The sequence below is a fragment of the Grus americana genome, chromosome 4 (genome assembly GCF_028858705.1).
Source record: "Grus americana isolate bGruAme1 chromosome 4, bGruAme1.mat, whole genome shotgun sequence".
In the NCBI taxonomy this organism is placed as follows: domain Eukaryota; kingdom Metazoa; phylum Chordata; class Aves; order Gruiformes; family Gruidae; genus Grus; species Grus americana.
Genome location: NC_072855.1, coordinates 48,940,101 through 48,955,613, shown reverse-complemented (window position 1 = coordinate 48,955,613; position 15,513 = coordinate 48,940,101). Strand labels below are relative to the sequence as shown.

General features: G+C 37.3%; 1 protein-coding gene across 4 annotated transcripts in view; it reads left to right on the top strand.

The window, feature by feature from the left end:
- FHIP1A (FHF complex subunit HOOK interacting protein 1A) overlaps positions 1 to 15,513 on the top strand; it is a 93,467-nt gene that overhangs the window by 50,960 nt on the left and 26,994 nt on the right. For all 4 annotated transcript variants that reach the window (XM_054825273.1, XM_054825272.1, XM_054825274.1 and 1 more), the window contains 4 exons: positions 768 to 1,000; positions 2,354 to 2,980; positions 7,855 to 8,013; positions 10,246 to 10,332. In XM_054825273.1, the coding sequence (XP_054681248.1) occupies positions 899 to 1,000; positions 2,354 to 2,980; positions 7,855 to 8,013; positions 10,246 to 10,332 (975 nt within the window). In that variant the 5' untranslated portion in view covers positions 768 to 898. The remainder of the gene's footprint in view (positions 1 to 767; positions 1,001 to 2,353; positions 2,981 to 7,854; positions 8,014 to 10,245; positions 10,333 to 15,513) is intronic.

Below are 15,513 nucleotides of genomic sequence, written 5' to 3'. Positions count from 1 at the left end.
AAATATCTCGAAGAAATCTGTCTTTGTTTCATTTTAACTTTCCCCTGCAGGTGCGCAACTACTTTGATACTCAGGTATCTAGGATACTAAATAATGGATGAAAAGAATGCTTCAATGTTTGGTCTTATCCTCATAGTCCTTTAATATGACATCTCAATTTATTTGACTTTGGATACATGAAAGCTTTATCTTTTATGTCCTTTGGTTTTGGTTACTTTGGTATTGATACAGATGCATCCTTCTACTTGCATATGGTGTTCTACAGATGTTTCCAACTGTTTATGATATGCTTTCTCACAGAAAACTTTAGTATTTGTATTTATATCTAGTAATGGAAATATTATTTTAAAAAATATAGAAATAACCTGTACATTTTTTTTTACTTGCATAGTCTATGCAACATTAGTTACTAAACAAATCTGAAGAGAGACATGGTCAGATGGCAAAAATGCCATAATGGAAAACTAAAAATGTAGTGACATATGCATAAAATGTTTACTGAATGAGCTGCCATTATGCTTATTTATATCAGTAGCACCTTAATTCAGTCACTGATCTCAAAAGTTTTTGAATGTTAGAAACTATTATCATGAGGAAAAGTTTGAGAAGATGTTCCCATATAACATGCTTTAAAAAAATTCCATCCTCAAACTGAATTAAAAGAAAAAAGGTTTTACTGTTCTCTTTAAGTATGTTCTTTTTTTTGTTATACAGTATAAGTTGATGTGCATAGGTATATGTGTGTTTTGTTTTGTTTTTTTTAACAGATTTATATGGATACCAAAGCTCAAAACATGATATCAATCTCATCATGATGCTTGAACATATGTAGCTAACTACAGGATTTTCAAAAGAAATCCAGCATGGCCTAGTTGACTTGACCTTTGGAAAATTTATAATGTCCTCTGGAACCAGTATCAGCAAAAATTGGCAGGCTCCGAGCCTGCAGGGTGTTGACCCAGAAACATGCATGATAGTGTTTAGAACACACTGGGCACAGGTAATGTAAATTAGTTTTATTGATTTTGAAGTAAGCTGCATTAATAGGAATTTGTTTCAGTCTTTCTTTTGGGAAAATCACAAATTGCTCAGGAACAAAAGTCTTTCATGCAGAATGTAGTAGATGACATTGAAACATTTTAAAACACAAAGGTAATTGACCTTTTAAGGTGTGGCCAGCCTTTACTAATCACACTTTGAACTCAAGATTTGCATCTAAAAGGGAAGTGGTAGGACATAGTCATATCTTATGGAAGGCCTGGATCATCTTACTGGCTTTCCTAGTGATTCACTGTCACTTGGACCTTGTTGCTTCCTTTCCTTGTGCTGAATAAGGCTTGCCTGGCTTTTGGAAAGTATATTACATGCATGGTGCAAAGCTGTATGCAGTGTTGTTTATTATGGATAGATGTAGATTATGCACTTCAGTATAGTCTAAATTGTTTGCATGTCATCAGGATTATAATTGCTTTTAGGCAAAGATGTTTTGCTCCTAGCACCATAACATAACGTCTTATTTGCTGCAGTAATATGAATAACTAACGGGTTTTGGCTATCCTGAGAAGCAAGGCAGATGAATGCTGGTGTTTGAGATGTTTCCAGTGTCAGAGGAGCCATTGTTCAAGAGCCACCTTTTCTCATTTAACTCTAATGATGCTGTCATGTTAGGGGAGCCACTGTTCCTTTGTGGTTTTGCGGCAATTACCCTCCACAAAAGGGTTAGACAGTGGTTGTTTCACAGACAAGGAGCTTCACTGATTGCATGCAGAACAAAATTTAATCCAGGGGTATAAGTGCTCAGATGACAATTGTTACTCAATCCTGAATCTATACTGAATGTTGTAAGAGTTATGTGGGCATCAGTGGCCATTTGGTATTATATAAGATGTGGCAAGGAAAGATCAGCTCTGTGGGCTTCTGCCACTCTTACTACTACAAGTCATCTTAAGATACTGATACTCCTGAGCACAGGTACTCTGGCTGAAGAGCAGGCCCTCTGGTTTCGGTCCTCTCTGACAAAGAAACTTACAGCAAACATCATTGAAATTCAGTTTCTGAAGGCTAAGGGAACCTAGTTTATCCATACTTCACAGAACCCCAAGTTTTCAGCAATAGTACAAGCGGCAGATTTAGGTGCTTACAAAAGTGAACAAAAGCATTACATTTTGGCCTTGTACATGCCAAATGTGAAACTTTCAAATTTAGAAAGCTTGACAGACAAAAACTAAAAACATAAAAAGAGTTTGGGCTTTTTATGTTAAGAATTTTGATATTTTTTTTTCCCCTTTTAGGGATAAGTGCATACTTTTAAAAAATACATTCAAATAACTGATCTGCATTTGTTTCTCTTTAGGTTCTGAAGATCTTAGAGAAGCATGATCCTTTGAAAAACACTCAGGCAAAGTATGGGGCAATTTCACCTGATGAGGCCAGCACTGTTCAGAATTATGTAGAGCACATGCTTTTCTTGTTAATTGAAGAGCAAGCAAAGGATGCTTCAATGGGACCTATTCTGGAGTTTGTGGTCTCAGAAAACATCATGGAGAAGCTTTTTCTTTGGAGCCTACGGCGAGAGTTCACCGATGAGACAAAAATCGAGCAACTAAAAATGTATGAAATGCTAGTAACCCAGTCTCATCAGCCTTTGCTACATCACAAGCCCATCTTGAAACCTTTGATGATGTTGCTGAGTTCCTGCTCAGGAACATCCACTCCAACAGTGGAAACGGAGTTAGTCGTCCTCTTGAACCAGCTCTGCTCTATAATAGCCAAAGATCCCTCCATTTTAGAACTGTTTTTCCACACCAGCGAGGACCAAGGAGCTGCCAATTTCCTCATATTTTCTCTGCTGATTCCCTTCATCCATCGAGAAGGAACAGTAGGCCAACAGGCCCGTGATGCACTGCTTTTCATAATGTCTCTGTCTGCAGAAAACAACGTTGTTGCAAACCACATAGCAGAAAACACCTATTTTTGCCCGGTAAGTTGTTCTTGGTTTGCTTGATCTTCAGTGCTAAACTGTCTCCCCTGTATTCTTCACATCCGTTTCTGTTATTTTTGATGAATATGTGTTGTAACACATTTGTTTCTGCTAACAGCTATTTCACAAATTGTAATGTTGTTTAAGCCAGCCCCTACTGCCAAAAGCAGTCTTGCTCCTTGTTTCCATACCACTGTCTTGTGCTTTTGGGCCAGTACAAGTGTTTTTGCAGTCACACAGTGAATTGAATTGGGAAACTGAAGGAAGTTATAGCAGATCATGGTGGGAGGGAAACCTGTTCTGTCTCGGTGTGAGGTCCCTGTGAGATTCTGGAGGTGAAGGGAGTGAGAAATGGGAACAAGGTGTTCTGAGGCTGCTGTTTCTGGTGGCAGTGCTAGCTTAGGTGGGCTGTGCTTGCCACACTGTAACATCAGCTCAACAGGTCAAATGGTAAGTGTGAAAATAATGTGAATGTTATAGAAATGTAATATTTTTGCAAGATAAAAGGGAGACTTGCTCTTTGTCACAGAATTGGACATTGCTATGGCCGTCTCAGGCAAATCACCATCTTGCTATGTTGTAGTCTGTTACCAAACCTGTTAATAGTGTTGCGTTGTTAGATGTGGCAAATCAATCTTAATACGTGAATAGAAAACCTTTGCTGTTAAACAAGTAAATCATCTAATTTAAGAAAGCTGCCCAACTGCAGTTTTAAAGCTAAAGCAGAATGGACATGACACCACCTGCTTCTTTATGCCTTATCACAAAAATCAGTTTGAGATCTGCAATGGATGGGTTTAAACCCCAATATCATTCTGTAGAAAAGGTGCTCTTGTGTGCCAGTTTTTGGACTGATTTCTTTATCTTCTGCGTGGCTTGTGTTTTAGTTTAATAAATGCCAGAAAAGATTAAGTGGAGGGGAGCCTTACATAGCTGCTAAAGCAGAGAGCTTTAGAGCAGAGAACACTAGAATCCCTGCCATTAGTGCATGGCAGTTATTCCGGCCGTAGGTTTACATTTTCTCTGAGACTGCTATGTCCTTTGAGCAGTAGGACAGAGCCAGGTTTGCAGTCTGGAGGAGGCCTACAAGTTCCAAAACAAAACTTCTTAATGCTTTCCTTTTGTCAGTTGTAACTATTGCATCGAATTTCTTGTGCTGAGAAACTCTAGTTGACTTTAACAGATCCTGCTAAAGAATGTGAACTTGATTCTCAAACTGTCCCTGAGACAGATGCCATTATTGGATCCATGCTATAACTTCCATAATTACATCTTCCAATTAATTAAAAAAAAAAAGCAGCCTTTTTACACCAAAGATAAAAGCCAGCTATATTAACCTTCAAACAGCAGGGAGCCATGATTGACAATCATTCTAATTAGGAAGGCTTCTTGTCAAAATGTGCTAAAATCAGACTTTTCTGAACAGTAATGAGAATGGCCTAAGTCTATGATAAAACTTTAATGCGATGCCATAGAATTAGCTCACTAATACAACATCTTTTTTGAATTTGAGTGTGATGAGCTGAAGGAACAGATTTTGTTCTGGTGGAAGGGTCTGTAGGTGTCAGTGGCATTGCTGTATGTCACTCAAATCAGTGCAGATGTGGCCTCAGCTACTCTGCAGAACAGCTAGCGCAGTCCTGTGCTGATAGGAGTGGCATTTGGGTGACACCGTGTTGGTGCTATCTCTGGTTCTTGGGCTGAGTTGGTTGGTAGCATATAAGGTTTTCTTTACCATGCCTTATTGCATAGTATAGACATGCCCTGGGATGGGGTCTGGCCATAAATCTCTGCTGCCTCATATACCCAAATCAGTGTTAGATCTGTGCCAAAGTGAACCTAAGGCTTTATTGATACTAGCTTTGTTTAGCAGCTTTTTAAAACTAGATTGTCCATGGTATTCAAAACTGTAGGTGAATAAACTATAAAGAAGGAAGGGGACAGACTGCAGTAAGATACATCACTAACAAATGTTAACACAGAATGTGTAGACAAACTACGGGGCAAAATTTTCTGAGATTTTTCTGCCATATCATTTTTATCATGTTTTGACCTGAAAGTTTTCTGAATCTGATGAAGATGTTGTCTGTTCAGCATTATAATAAGAAAACAGTGTTTCTGAAGAATTTTGAGCAGCATAACATCTCAAAGTCTTGCCATAAAACTTTGTGTTTGTAAACACCTCACAGCTTAGGAAAGCAAGTACTAAAGCAGGAGGAGGTATGGCTCTGCAATGTCCTTGGAAAGTTGAGGCTGCACAGAGATAGCAAGACTATGGATGTGGGAGGAAAGGGAATTATTAAAGGGAAGGAACTGGCCAGATTGCAACTGAATATATATTAACAACATATTTTAATCATATGATGTGTCTAGAATTGCATATTACATAGTCAGTCAGTGTCTTCTGTGAGTTAAGAGAAAGTAAATAAATCAAGGAGACTGATTTGCAAAGATATTCATGACTGGATCGTGAAAAACTAACTGCTAGAGATGCTTGTAAAAGTAGATGAATACATAGAGTTGACTTGACAAATGATGGAAGAAGTTTAAAAGGACATTACTCTAGGTAAAACAAAAATTAAAACCAATCTTGCCCTTCTAGGGCGTGAACTCATTAATTTCTTTCACTTTCAGAGTTCTTTCATTGATGTTTATCATTTTACCGATTAAAACTCTATAACGTAGTCTATATATGTGCATTATTTTGTATGCCCGCTTATAGAATGTGAAGAGTTCTGTTAGTAATTTCAAATGGCAATCCTGCTTATACCATATACTTCTACGATAATTTTCGAATGTTTTTTACCTAAGAGATGAAATTGCTTCCGGTGGCTACTATCTCCCTCAGTGCTTTAGAAACATAATTTCATATAGTCATTTGTGTTGTATTTCATAGCAAAAATAAGAGCTTTTAAAACTTTACAGATTTTTAGCGGCTACATCTGTCACTTCTTAACTTCAGTAAGTCAAACAGACTAAAGAACTCTTCACTTCAAGATACTGACTGATTGTGAGTTCACTGCTCCTTTTAGTGGAGAGTAGTATGTTTTGCTCAAGGTCGGTTTCTTGTGCTTAAGGACTAAACTTCCATGCGAAGCAGAAATGTGGATAGTACACAGCTCTGAAAATCAGATTGCTTACAGAGAGGGTAGGTATGTGTTTATGAACAGCAATTAAGCAGACAATGGAAAATCAGGTGTGCATTAATTAACAGGTTACAATGCAAAAGAAACTCAAGTTCTCCCTTCAGAATTTTTTCCTTCCTAGAAGCATCTGAAGCCTAGGTTTGTAAGTGTAAGTGTGTGCAGGGGTTACTTATAGGTAGTTCTATAGACCTAGTAAAGTCTTCCTAACTTTTTGCTTTGAGCTCTTCTACTGTGAGAAAGACAAAAAGCAAAAAAGATTCTGGTCATAGAAGAATGTGATTGTACAAATAAAGCTTTGCTGAATGGATTTAGCTGCTTAGTTTTTTAACATATCTCCAGCATCTTTTTTTTTATATATCTATGTATATATGTGTATAAAAAAAAGTAGAACAGTATGCTAAAGCAGTGAATTTTCCACAGTATTCCCCTCCTTAATATTTGGCTTAATTATGTATGCCAGAATAAATCCATCTTCAAAATTATGTGATTTAGGAATGGAAAGCATTCAGAAAGACAGCCTTTGTCTGACTGGATGAGTTAGCAATTATAATTGGTTACACTTGCATATGGTCAAAACCTGAATCCCCTTCCATGAACCCTTGGTCTTTGACCTGCACGTTGTCAACTGTTTGTTTTCTGATAGATAAAACAGTTGTTTCATCTAAGTTTTGTCTATCTAACCCTGTAGATGCCAAGCAGCCCTTTGTAGAAAAAGGAAAAATTCTTACAAGTCTGCTGAATGAAAACTAAAAAGACTTTCATCAGACTGAGACTTAATGATGCCATTAAAATGAGGATCATCTTAAAAAAAACCCTGAAATTGTATAAAATCATGTCAGAAGGATGAGAGTTGTAAATAATATTTAGAAAGTTTACAGCTTCAAATAACTTCAATAATTAGAAGCTTGGTCTGAATCTACCAATACTTTAGATATACTCAGAAAAAATTAAAAAACCTTTTTGGGAATACACTTTTTATATCGTAACTAAAAATACAATCTTTTGTTTCAGTGATATAGTCTACATAAATCATCTGTAAGCCTTAATATCACTGGAAACAATGTCTGTAAAGTAACTTATTTCAGGCTTTTTTTATTTCTTCCCTTCCAAATAAATAAGAAGGGAAAATGAGAAATGATGAACAGTTAGAGGTGGGGTTTTTAGTGTGTGTGGTTTTTTGTGTTTGGTTGGGTTTTTTTAAGTGGATTCAGCTGAGTTCAAGTGCCTAGGAATGAAAGTCAACATGTATCTGTGAACTACATGAGGCTGAACTTCAATTTTGTTCATGGGGGCACCTTCCCCCTCCATTTCTAACGTTTCCTATTTCTGAGTGAAATCACTTCATATAGGCATGTGAAAACATTCAAATCACCAAGAAAGGCAAGCTGTAGGTATGTGACAGTGATGGCTCCTTCTGGAAGGGACTGAAGGAAAGTGTAAAATGATTTTACAAATATTTTAAAAAAATATAACTTCAGATTAAAAAAATAAAAGACAACCTGCTTTCCCCCTTCACTTTCTCCTAAGTACCAGCTCTTGAAAGAAGGATATTATATGGAAGATTCTTTAACATAGTCATGTCTTTCTGCCACAGGACACTTTCAAAAGGAAATTAAATTAATCTCAACACTCATGTATACTAAAGCTAGTAAGAGAAATGATTTGTGGCATCACAATTCAAGCAAATGGACAGTTGGAAAGTCAACTTATTTCTCTTCTGGTTTTGAGGTGTTAGCAACAGGACTAAGTGGCCTCTATTCATCTTTGCCTACAAAGCTGGAAGAAAAAGGAGAAGAGTGGCACTGCCTGCTGAAAGATGAGTGGCTGTTGTCACCAGCCCTTGTACAATTCATGAACTCCCTTGAATTTTGCAATGCTGTGATACAGGTAATGGAACAGAGTTGGCTTATCCTTTTGAAGTAGTAGGTTTTTATACATTCTGTAGAAGTTTGTAAATTATAGAGTTTATTAACTTCTATAAATGGCATGGACTTTTTAAGTTACACTAAAATAAGTTGCTTATAAACTTGCTTTGTGCCTTTTGTCCTGGTTATAAGGATGAATTAATATGGTTTTAGTTTTCAGGTGACAAATGTTTCAAATGAAAACAGTAGAATTGTGCAGCAGCTTGATATTTCGTTATGTAATTGGGAGAAGTTTCTGTTTTTTTTAAAAAAAAAAGGCATATTGCATTTTAATACCACTGTTGATACTAAAAGTAAATTGAATGCCTTTACATGTAGAGAAAATGTAGTCTTTATATATTTAAGCATTGAAAAACATTCTATCTTTGTCTAAGCTCTCATAACAGCGTACAAAAGCAAATAGTCTGTTTTGTCTGTTGGTGAGTACTGCATAAAGAAAGCTTTCCAGGCAGAATGTAGATATCTTCCTAGAAATATAAATTCATTTTAGATTGGCCTGTTTGGAATCCACTCTTTGTTTTTAATGATTATTTCTTAATTAGATTTTTTTTTTCTCCTGGCTTTAATCCCCTCACTATTTTTTTCCACTAAACTAAACATAAAATGAGATTTTTGTCTTTTTATATTGTTTTTAAGGCTAGAAAACCCTAAGAACCCTTGTCTGGTATTTTATTAAACATGATATAAATTCTACAGAAACCGTGGATTTATGTTTTACTTGAAGAAACATGCTGAATAGGATTGAAAATTTAGTCACATTTACTGTTAAATAAAAGATATGTTTTAGTGAGACGTATGTGAAATACAGTAAAGCAACTGATTGACTATTAGAGCATTGAATAAGTGAAAATAATAGTAGCTGTCATTCTTTAAATGCAATATACAAGATTTTTAACATATGTGTTTAAACGTGAATAGGAGACAATATTAATTTTGGTGTCTAAGCAGAATTTTTCTACAGATCAACATTTGCAGGAGGTCATATTTGACAACTTTTTTAAAAAAAAAATTGATACAAAGGTTACTGCAGACAAATTAAAGAACAACATGTTATTTTAAAACCGCTTTTCAAAGAAACTAAACATGCTTAAGGATCTTCAGCTGACATGTAGAAAGAGCAATTTCTGACTGCTGCTTGATTGCTTTTTTAATAGTCTTTCTTCAGCTGAATTGAAATTACTGCAGGAATTTTTGCTCTGTGCATGGAATGGTTTTTGTGGTGTGGCTTGTTCTGTGTTGACCCAAAAACTTTGGCCAGAGATTAAAGAGGAACAGTGTAGCCAAGACCTCTTGACATTTACTACTTTTTCCCTGGAACACAGCATAGGAAGGGCAACCCATTTTCTTCCCCTTTCCAAAATAAGGGTTACAAATTAAAGGAAGTCTGGGAAGAATTGCAAGTGCGAGAATGTATTTGTGGCCACATGTGGGCTGTGACGTTCCAGTCTCTATGTGAACTTCAAACAGAATATATTAACTTAGAATGCTTCTGAATGGATTTTTTTGTTTGTTTTTTATCAAATTTCTTTTAAATGCATGAACTGATAATATGTTTTCTTTGTGAAAACAAAATTAATGCTTCATTATAAAAGTAGATTTTTGGCTTCTAATAAGAGTTTATTTTTTAAAGCTCCTAAGCAACCTATTGAATTAATAATGTAGGTTTTGTTTTCACTTCTGTTTGTTTTACAGTGGTTGGGAGAAGGGCAAGAGAACAGTATGTTCTTACTCCATAGCTAGAGCGCGCTTTGGTTTACCCACTCTTGAACCATAGGGAAACAGCTGTTCTGCTTTTTCTTTTTGTAAGAGGACAAGTTGACAATGGCAAATCCACCTTCAAGTGACCCTGACGAGGTTGCAGGAGCTAAATTTAGAATCTCAAATCTTCCTTTGATGCATGGGTATACACACTTTTCTGTCCATCCATTCATCTTTGTCAGCATGCAGGGAGATTGAAAAGCCCTGTTCTCTGAATTTGGCAGGTTTACTGTAATTAAACAGAGTTTGTGTATTTCTTAGAAGAAGGAGAAATATTTAAGAACCTGAATCATAGCAAATGCTGATGAGAAGGACAAATGAACATGTCTTGTTAAATGGGAAAGGGTTTTGGTAGTGGATAATAGGAGTCTGTGCCTTGTCTTGTTTTAAATCTCACTGGAACTGTTGTGTGTCTTTCTCTCCCCCACCTTCTTAGGTGGCACATCCCTTGATACGCAACCAGCTTGTGAATTACATTTACAATGGATTTTTGGTGCCAGTAATGGCTCCTGCGCTCCATAAGGTCAGTGGTGTATGCAAGCATGACACGAAATAATGATGGGCAAAAGTATTATGGATGAACTCTGTATAAAGATACTATTAAATGTACTGTCAGTAGTGATTTTCATATAATTGAGTAAGTTTCTAGGCTAACTTTCCATCTTTTCATTCCGTACTTTCTATTTACACTATATGGATTGTTAAGCAAGATATAGGTATTTCTGAAAACGATTAAAATTCTTAAATAAAATGAAGAACCAAAATATTTTTGTTGCACTAGGCTGACATATCATCAAAAAAGCAGTGACCTTTTAAACAACATTTCATCATGGCAGACATGTTTACATGAGGAATTTTTTTTTCCAAATGAATATTTTCCGAAAGGAAAAATGCCCACAAGGAAAATGTTCAGTCAAGAAATATTACGCTAATTTTAGCAAAGTTGGTATTGATTTGTACTTCCTTATTACAAATGGTAGAGCTATTTTCATGAAGTGGAGAAGAAATGGAGTTTGGTATCAATTTTCTAATGTATTAGGGTGCAATTTATGTTGCTTTGAAGAAAAAAATCCATTTTTCTTTGAATTTTAGGCATTATCCTTTGCAAAATATGTCACTGATGTTGGTGAATTACTTAATTTTTTTTTTTGTTAGGCTGCAGGAAGCCACATTTCCAACTGTTGCAAAATATGTCAGTTAAGTCTTCATTGCCCTGTAAAAAGAACACCTTGTTTGAGGAGAAAAAGTAGAAATTGCTGAAAGTAAAAATCCACCAAAAACTACCAAAAGAGGACTAATAAATTACTTTTTGAAGGTCTACTAATTTTTACTAAGCCTGCCAAGCAGAAAACACTGCACCTGTTCCATTTTCTGAGAGGCCAGTGAAACCCTGTACCCTGCTTTCTACTCTAGGACTTGTCTTGGCAGTGCACACAATTCTTTGTGGTAAGTAGTCACTTACCAAGAAAGTAATAAGCAGTATAAAATCTTCCTCAATGATTTGACAGACCTCAAATGTTTGGGAACTTGGCGAGGGCTGAAATAAAATTTGGCTGCAGTCCAGATCAAGGCTGTAGTCTGTCATTGAGATCACCTCCTTACCTAGGAGTAATTTTTTCTATTTCTGTATCTTGACATAATCCCTTACCCAGATTGGGAATTAGAATCAGAAGTGAAAAGCTAACCAGCTTCAGGTCAAGGTCATGGATAACAAGGGAGATACCAGAATGTCGCTGTGGGATTCTGGTCTTAGTACTCTGAAGTATTTAAGACAAATTTTAGGTTGTTTTGAATGCTACCATGCTGCTGAATGCCATTCTTATTGGTCATTAAATCTACTAACTCCCTGTTGGGTTGATTATTTCCCTGTTGATTACTTAAATCATTTAAAGCATGCTGTTCAGATTTTTTTTCCATGTGATGGAAATTTTGTCGAACATTATTTATATACTCTGAAATTGGGTGAAGTCATATTTCTCTTAAAAATGGAGATGTTGGCTGCTAACGTATGAGTTTCAAGCCTAAATCTTTCCTGAACCCCGACATTCTGTTTGGTGCCTTGTTCTTCCAGTAATAAACCTTTCCTTGGTTAGTGTTAAGTTTGACTTTTTCCTCTTTAAAAATTTATGTATGTGTATGAACTTCAAATGCATTTAATGGAGAAGATGGATTGCACCATCTAGTGGATCTGATACAAGGCGCTCTCATATGTGAGACCGAAACTCGATAGCAAAAGGAAAAAAATAAATAGACCTCTTCGGTCTTTCTGTGCTGTGCCCCACATTGATTTAACAAAAAATAAATATTTTATATCTTTGCTTTTGGGAGAGGTGTCTATGCATAAGGACAGATAATTATGCAGTAACAGTTCCTTCGTACGTTAAAATAATTTCTAGTTGCCATTGAAAACATTCTTGCTAAGTTGAAGAGTAGGCTTTGAAAACTGTATCACCCATTTGGGGACTTAAGTGTTGTAATTAACCTTTACGTTAAGAAAAAATTGTGAAGGGCCAAAATGAGAGAAAGGCCAAATGCACCATGGTGTTTTTAAAACAGAAGTTCTTTCATTGAACACAATACTAAATGGATCTTGAATTTTTTTCTTTTAAATTCAATGAAGTTGGTTTGGTATCCTAAAGTCTACTTGTGGCTGAAAATTTTAGGTTTTATCCAGTCATTCAGTTCGAGTTGTTCTGACTCGTTCTGTCTTATGAGTTCAAATACAATGAACAATGGAGCATGCTATAAATACCTGACTAGGAAGACAGGTCTGTGGAAGGGTTAAAGGGAAGGGTGGTAAGAAGAGATGATAATTATTGGCCAATATTCCTAAGGTGTTCCTATAAATCTTATTTGTAGAATTTAACTGATCTGGAACAGCTGTTTCTGATAACTCTTGGTGATAGACATGGAAGGAAGGGAGTCCAGACCTCATGTGGCATACAAGCCTTAACATCCCATATCCAATCTGGCACCCGTGGTTCTACCTAATGGAAAAATCAGAAGGGAGATGAGCCTCTGGCTCTGCTCTTGCATGACTGTTGGGTAGACATACTACTTCAGAACTGTTCTCTCTTTACTATATTCTAGTTTTTCTTCAAGAAGTAACGTTTTGAGGAAAAAATTGCTCTGCAGCAAGACGGACTTGCATTTATTGTTTTTGCAAAGACAGCTGCAATCAAGAATAGAGGCATCTAGGAAAGAAGTCTTCAATCTGTTCTGTTCTCAATATGATAGAACTCGATTTCTGTTTTAAAACAACAGCAGCAACATAAACAGATCACGTTAATGTGACTTCCTGTCTGATCACCAAATCAAATTTTGTTGATTCAAGTATATAAAATAAAATAAGCTCTACAAGCACTATTAGATAAATAATAGTCTTATTAGCTTTTAATCCCTCATGAAGTAACAGCAACATCAGTTTGCTTTTGCAACTGATGTATTCAAATATGAGCAAAATGTCTGGTACAAGGAGGGTTACTCAGTTTTGGATTAAAGCTAAGCCTATATTGTAGATGATAGCTGGCCACTCTCTTCCTTCTTTGTGTCTCTTCACAGAATCACAGAATGGCTGAGGTTGGCAGGCACCTCTAAAGATTGTTCTGTCCACCCCGCCCTGCTCAGAGCAGGGTCAGCTAGAACAGGTTGCTCAGGAACATGTCCAGTTGGATGTTGAATATCTCCAAAGCTGGAGATGGCTCAACCTCTCTGGGCAACACTGTTCCAGTGTCTGACTACCTGTACAGTAGAAAAGTGTGTGTGGTCTTCACATTTTTTTCCTGACGTCCAGCTGGAATTTCGTGGATTTCAGGTTTTACTGCTTTTCCTTTCACTGGACACCATTGACAAGAGTTTGGCTCCGTCGTCTTTACTCCTTCCCAGCAGGTATTTGCAAACATGGATAAGATTCTGCCTCAGCCTTCTCTTCTCCAGGTTTAACATTCACAGCTTTCTCAGCCTCTGACAGACGCTCCCATCCCATAATCATCTTTGTGGTCTTTGCTGGACTTGCTCCAGCATGTCAGCATGTCTTTTGAACTGGGGAGCCCAGCACTGTAGATGTGTCTTACCAGTATTGAGTAAAGAGGAAGGATGCCCCCCACTAACCTGCTAGCAATACTCTTAATGTAGCCCAGGAGGCTACAAGGGTGCGTTGCTGGATCATGGCCAATTTTTTGTCCACAAGGACCTACAGGTTCTTTCTTCAAATCTGCTTTCCAGCCAGTCAGTCCCCAGTGTGTACTTGTGCCTGTAGTTATTCTTCCCCAGGTGCAGGGCTTTGCATTTGTGTTATTGAACTTCATGAAGTTCCTGTTTGCCTCTTAGTTCAGACTGTCAAGACCCCTCTGAATGGCAGCACAGCCATCCAGCCTCCCAGTTTTTAACATCTACAAACTTGCATGAGGGTGTGCTCCATCTCGTCTAGGTCATTAATGAAGATACTAAACAGTATTGGCCCCAGTGTAGACCACACATCACTGGCCTCTAGCTGGACTTTGCATTGTTGATCACAATCCTTCTGAGCCCAGCAGTTCAAACAGTTTTTTGATCCACCTCACTGTCCACTCATCCAGTGTGTTCTTCATAATTTTGTCTATGAGGATGTTGTACAGGAGACAGTCTCAAAAGCCTTGCAAGACACATAATATCAACTGCTCTCCATTTATCCATTAAGCCAGTCATCTTATTGTAGAAGGCTATCAGGTTGGTCCGGCTTGATTTCCCTTCTGTAAATCCACGCTGACTACTCCCAGTCACTATCTTCTCCTTAATATGTTTGGAAATGGCCTCCAGGAGATTTTACTCCATTCCCTTCCCAGGGACTGATCTGAGGCTGACCAGTCTGTAGTTCCCCAGATCGTCCTGGAGTGACATTTGCTTACTTCTGGTCCTCAGGAGCCTCCTCTGGTAGCCACAACCAAGACTAGCCTCAAGAGTCAGGGATGCAACCTATCAGGCCCTATGGACTCATGTCTGTCCAGTTTAAGTGTTCCCTAACCTCATGCCCTTCCTCTAAGGGTAAGTCTTCCTTGCTCCAGACTTTTATTCTCATCTTAGGGACCTGGGATTACAAAAGACAAATCTTGCCAGTAAAGACCAAGGTGAGGAAAGCATTGAGTATTGTGGCTTTTCCAATGTATTTTGTCACCAGGCCTCCTTCTTCCCCATTCAGCAGCAGGCATGCTTTTTTCATAGTCTTCTGTTTGCTGTTGAAGCCCTTCTTCAACTCCAGCTGGGCTTTGGCTTTTCTAATCCTTTCCCTGGACACTTAGGCAGTTTTTCCATATTCCTCCTGAGTTACCTGTCCCTGCTTCCATCTCTTCCTTTTTATGTTTCAGTTTTGTTAGGAGGTCTGCATGGATGAACTAGGAGCTTCTGTCTCCTTTCCTTGACTTCTTTCTCTTTTCCCCACTTAAAACATCGGACTATCAAACAAGACTTTTGGTAAGAGTTTCAGTAAGTAGTATTTCAGTAAAAGTAGTTCACAATTTCAGTATGTGGTCCAAAGCTTTGAGATATGTATGTGTGTGATCTTGAAATGTCTGTAACATATATGGAACTATGTAGTAATATCTGCCTTTTTTTTTTAATTTTATTTTTTCAGACTGTCTCCCTATACTTACTGTGTACACAGTTCACTCTGAATGAAACAGTGCAAGAGTGTTGAGGATAGAGATGTGTTTCTATGAAGAAGTCAGGG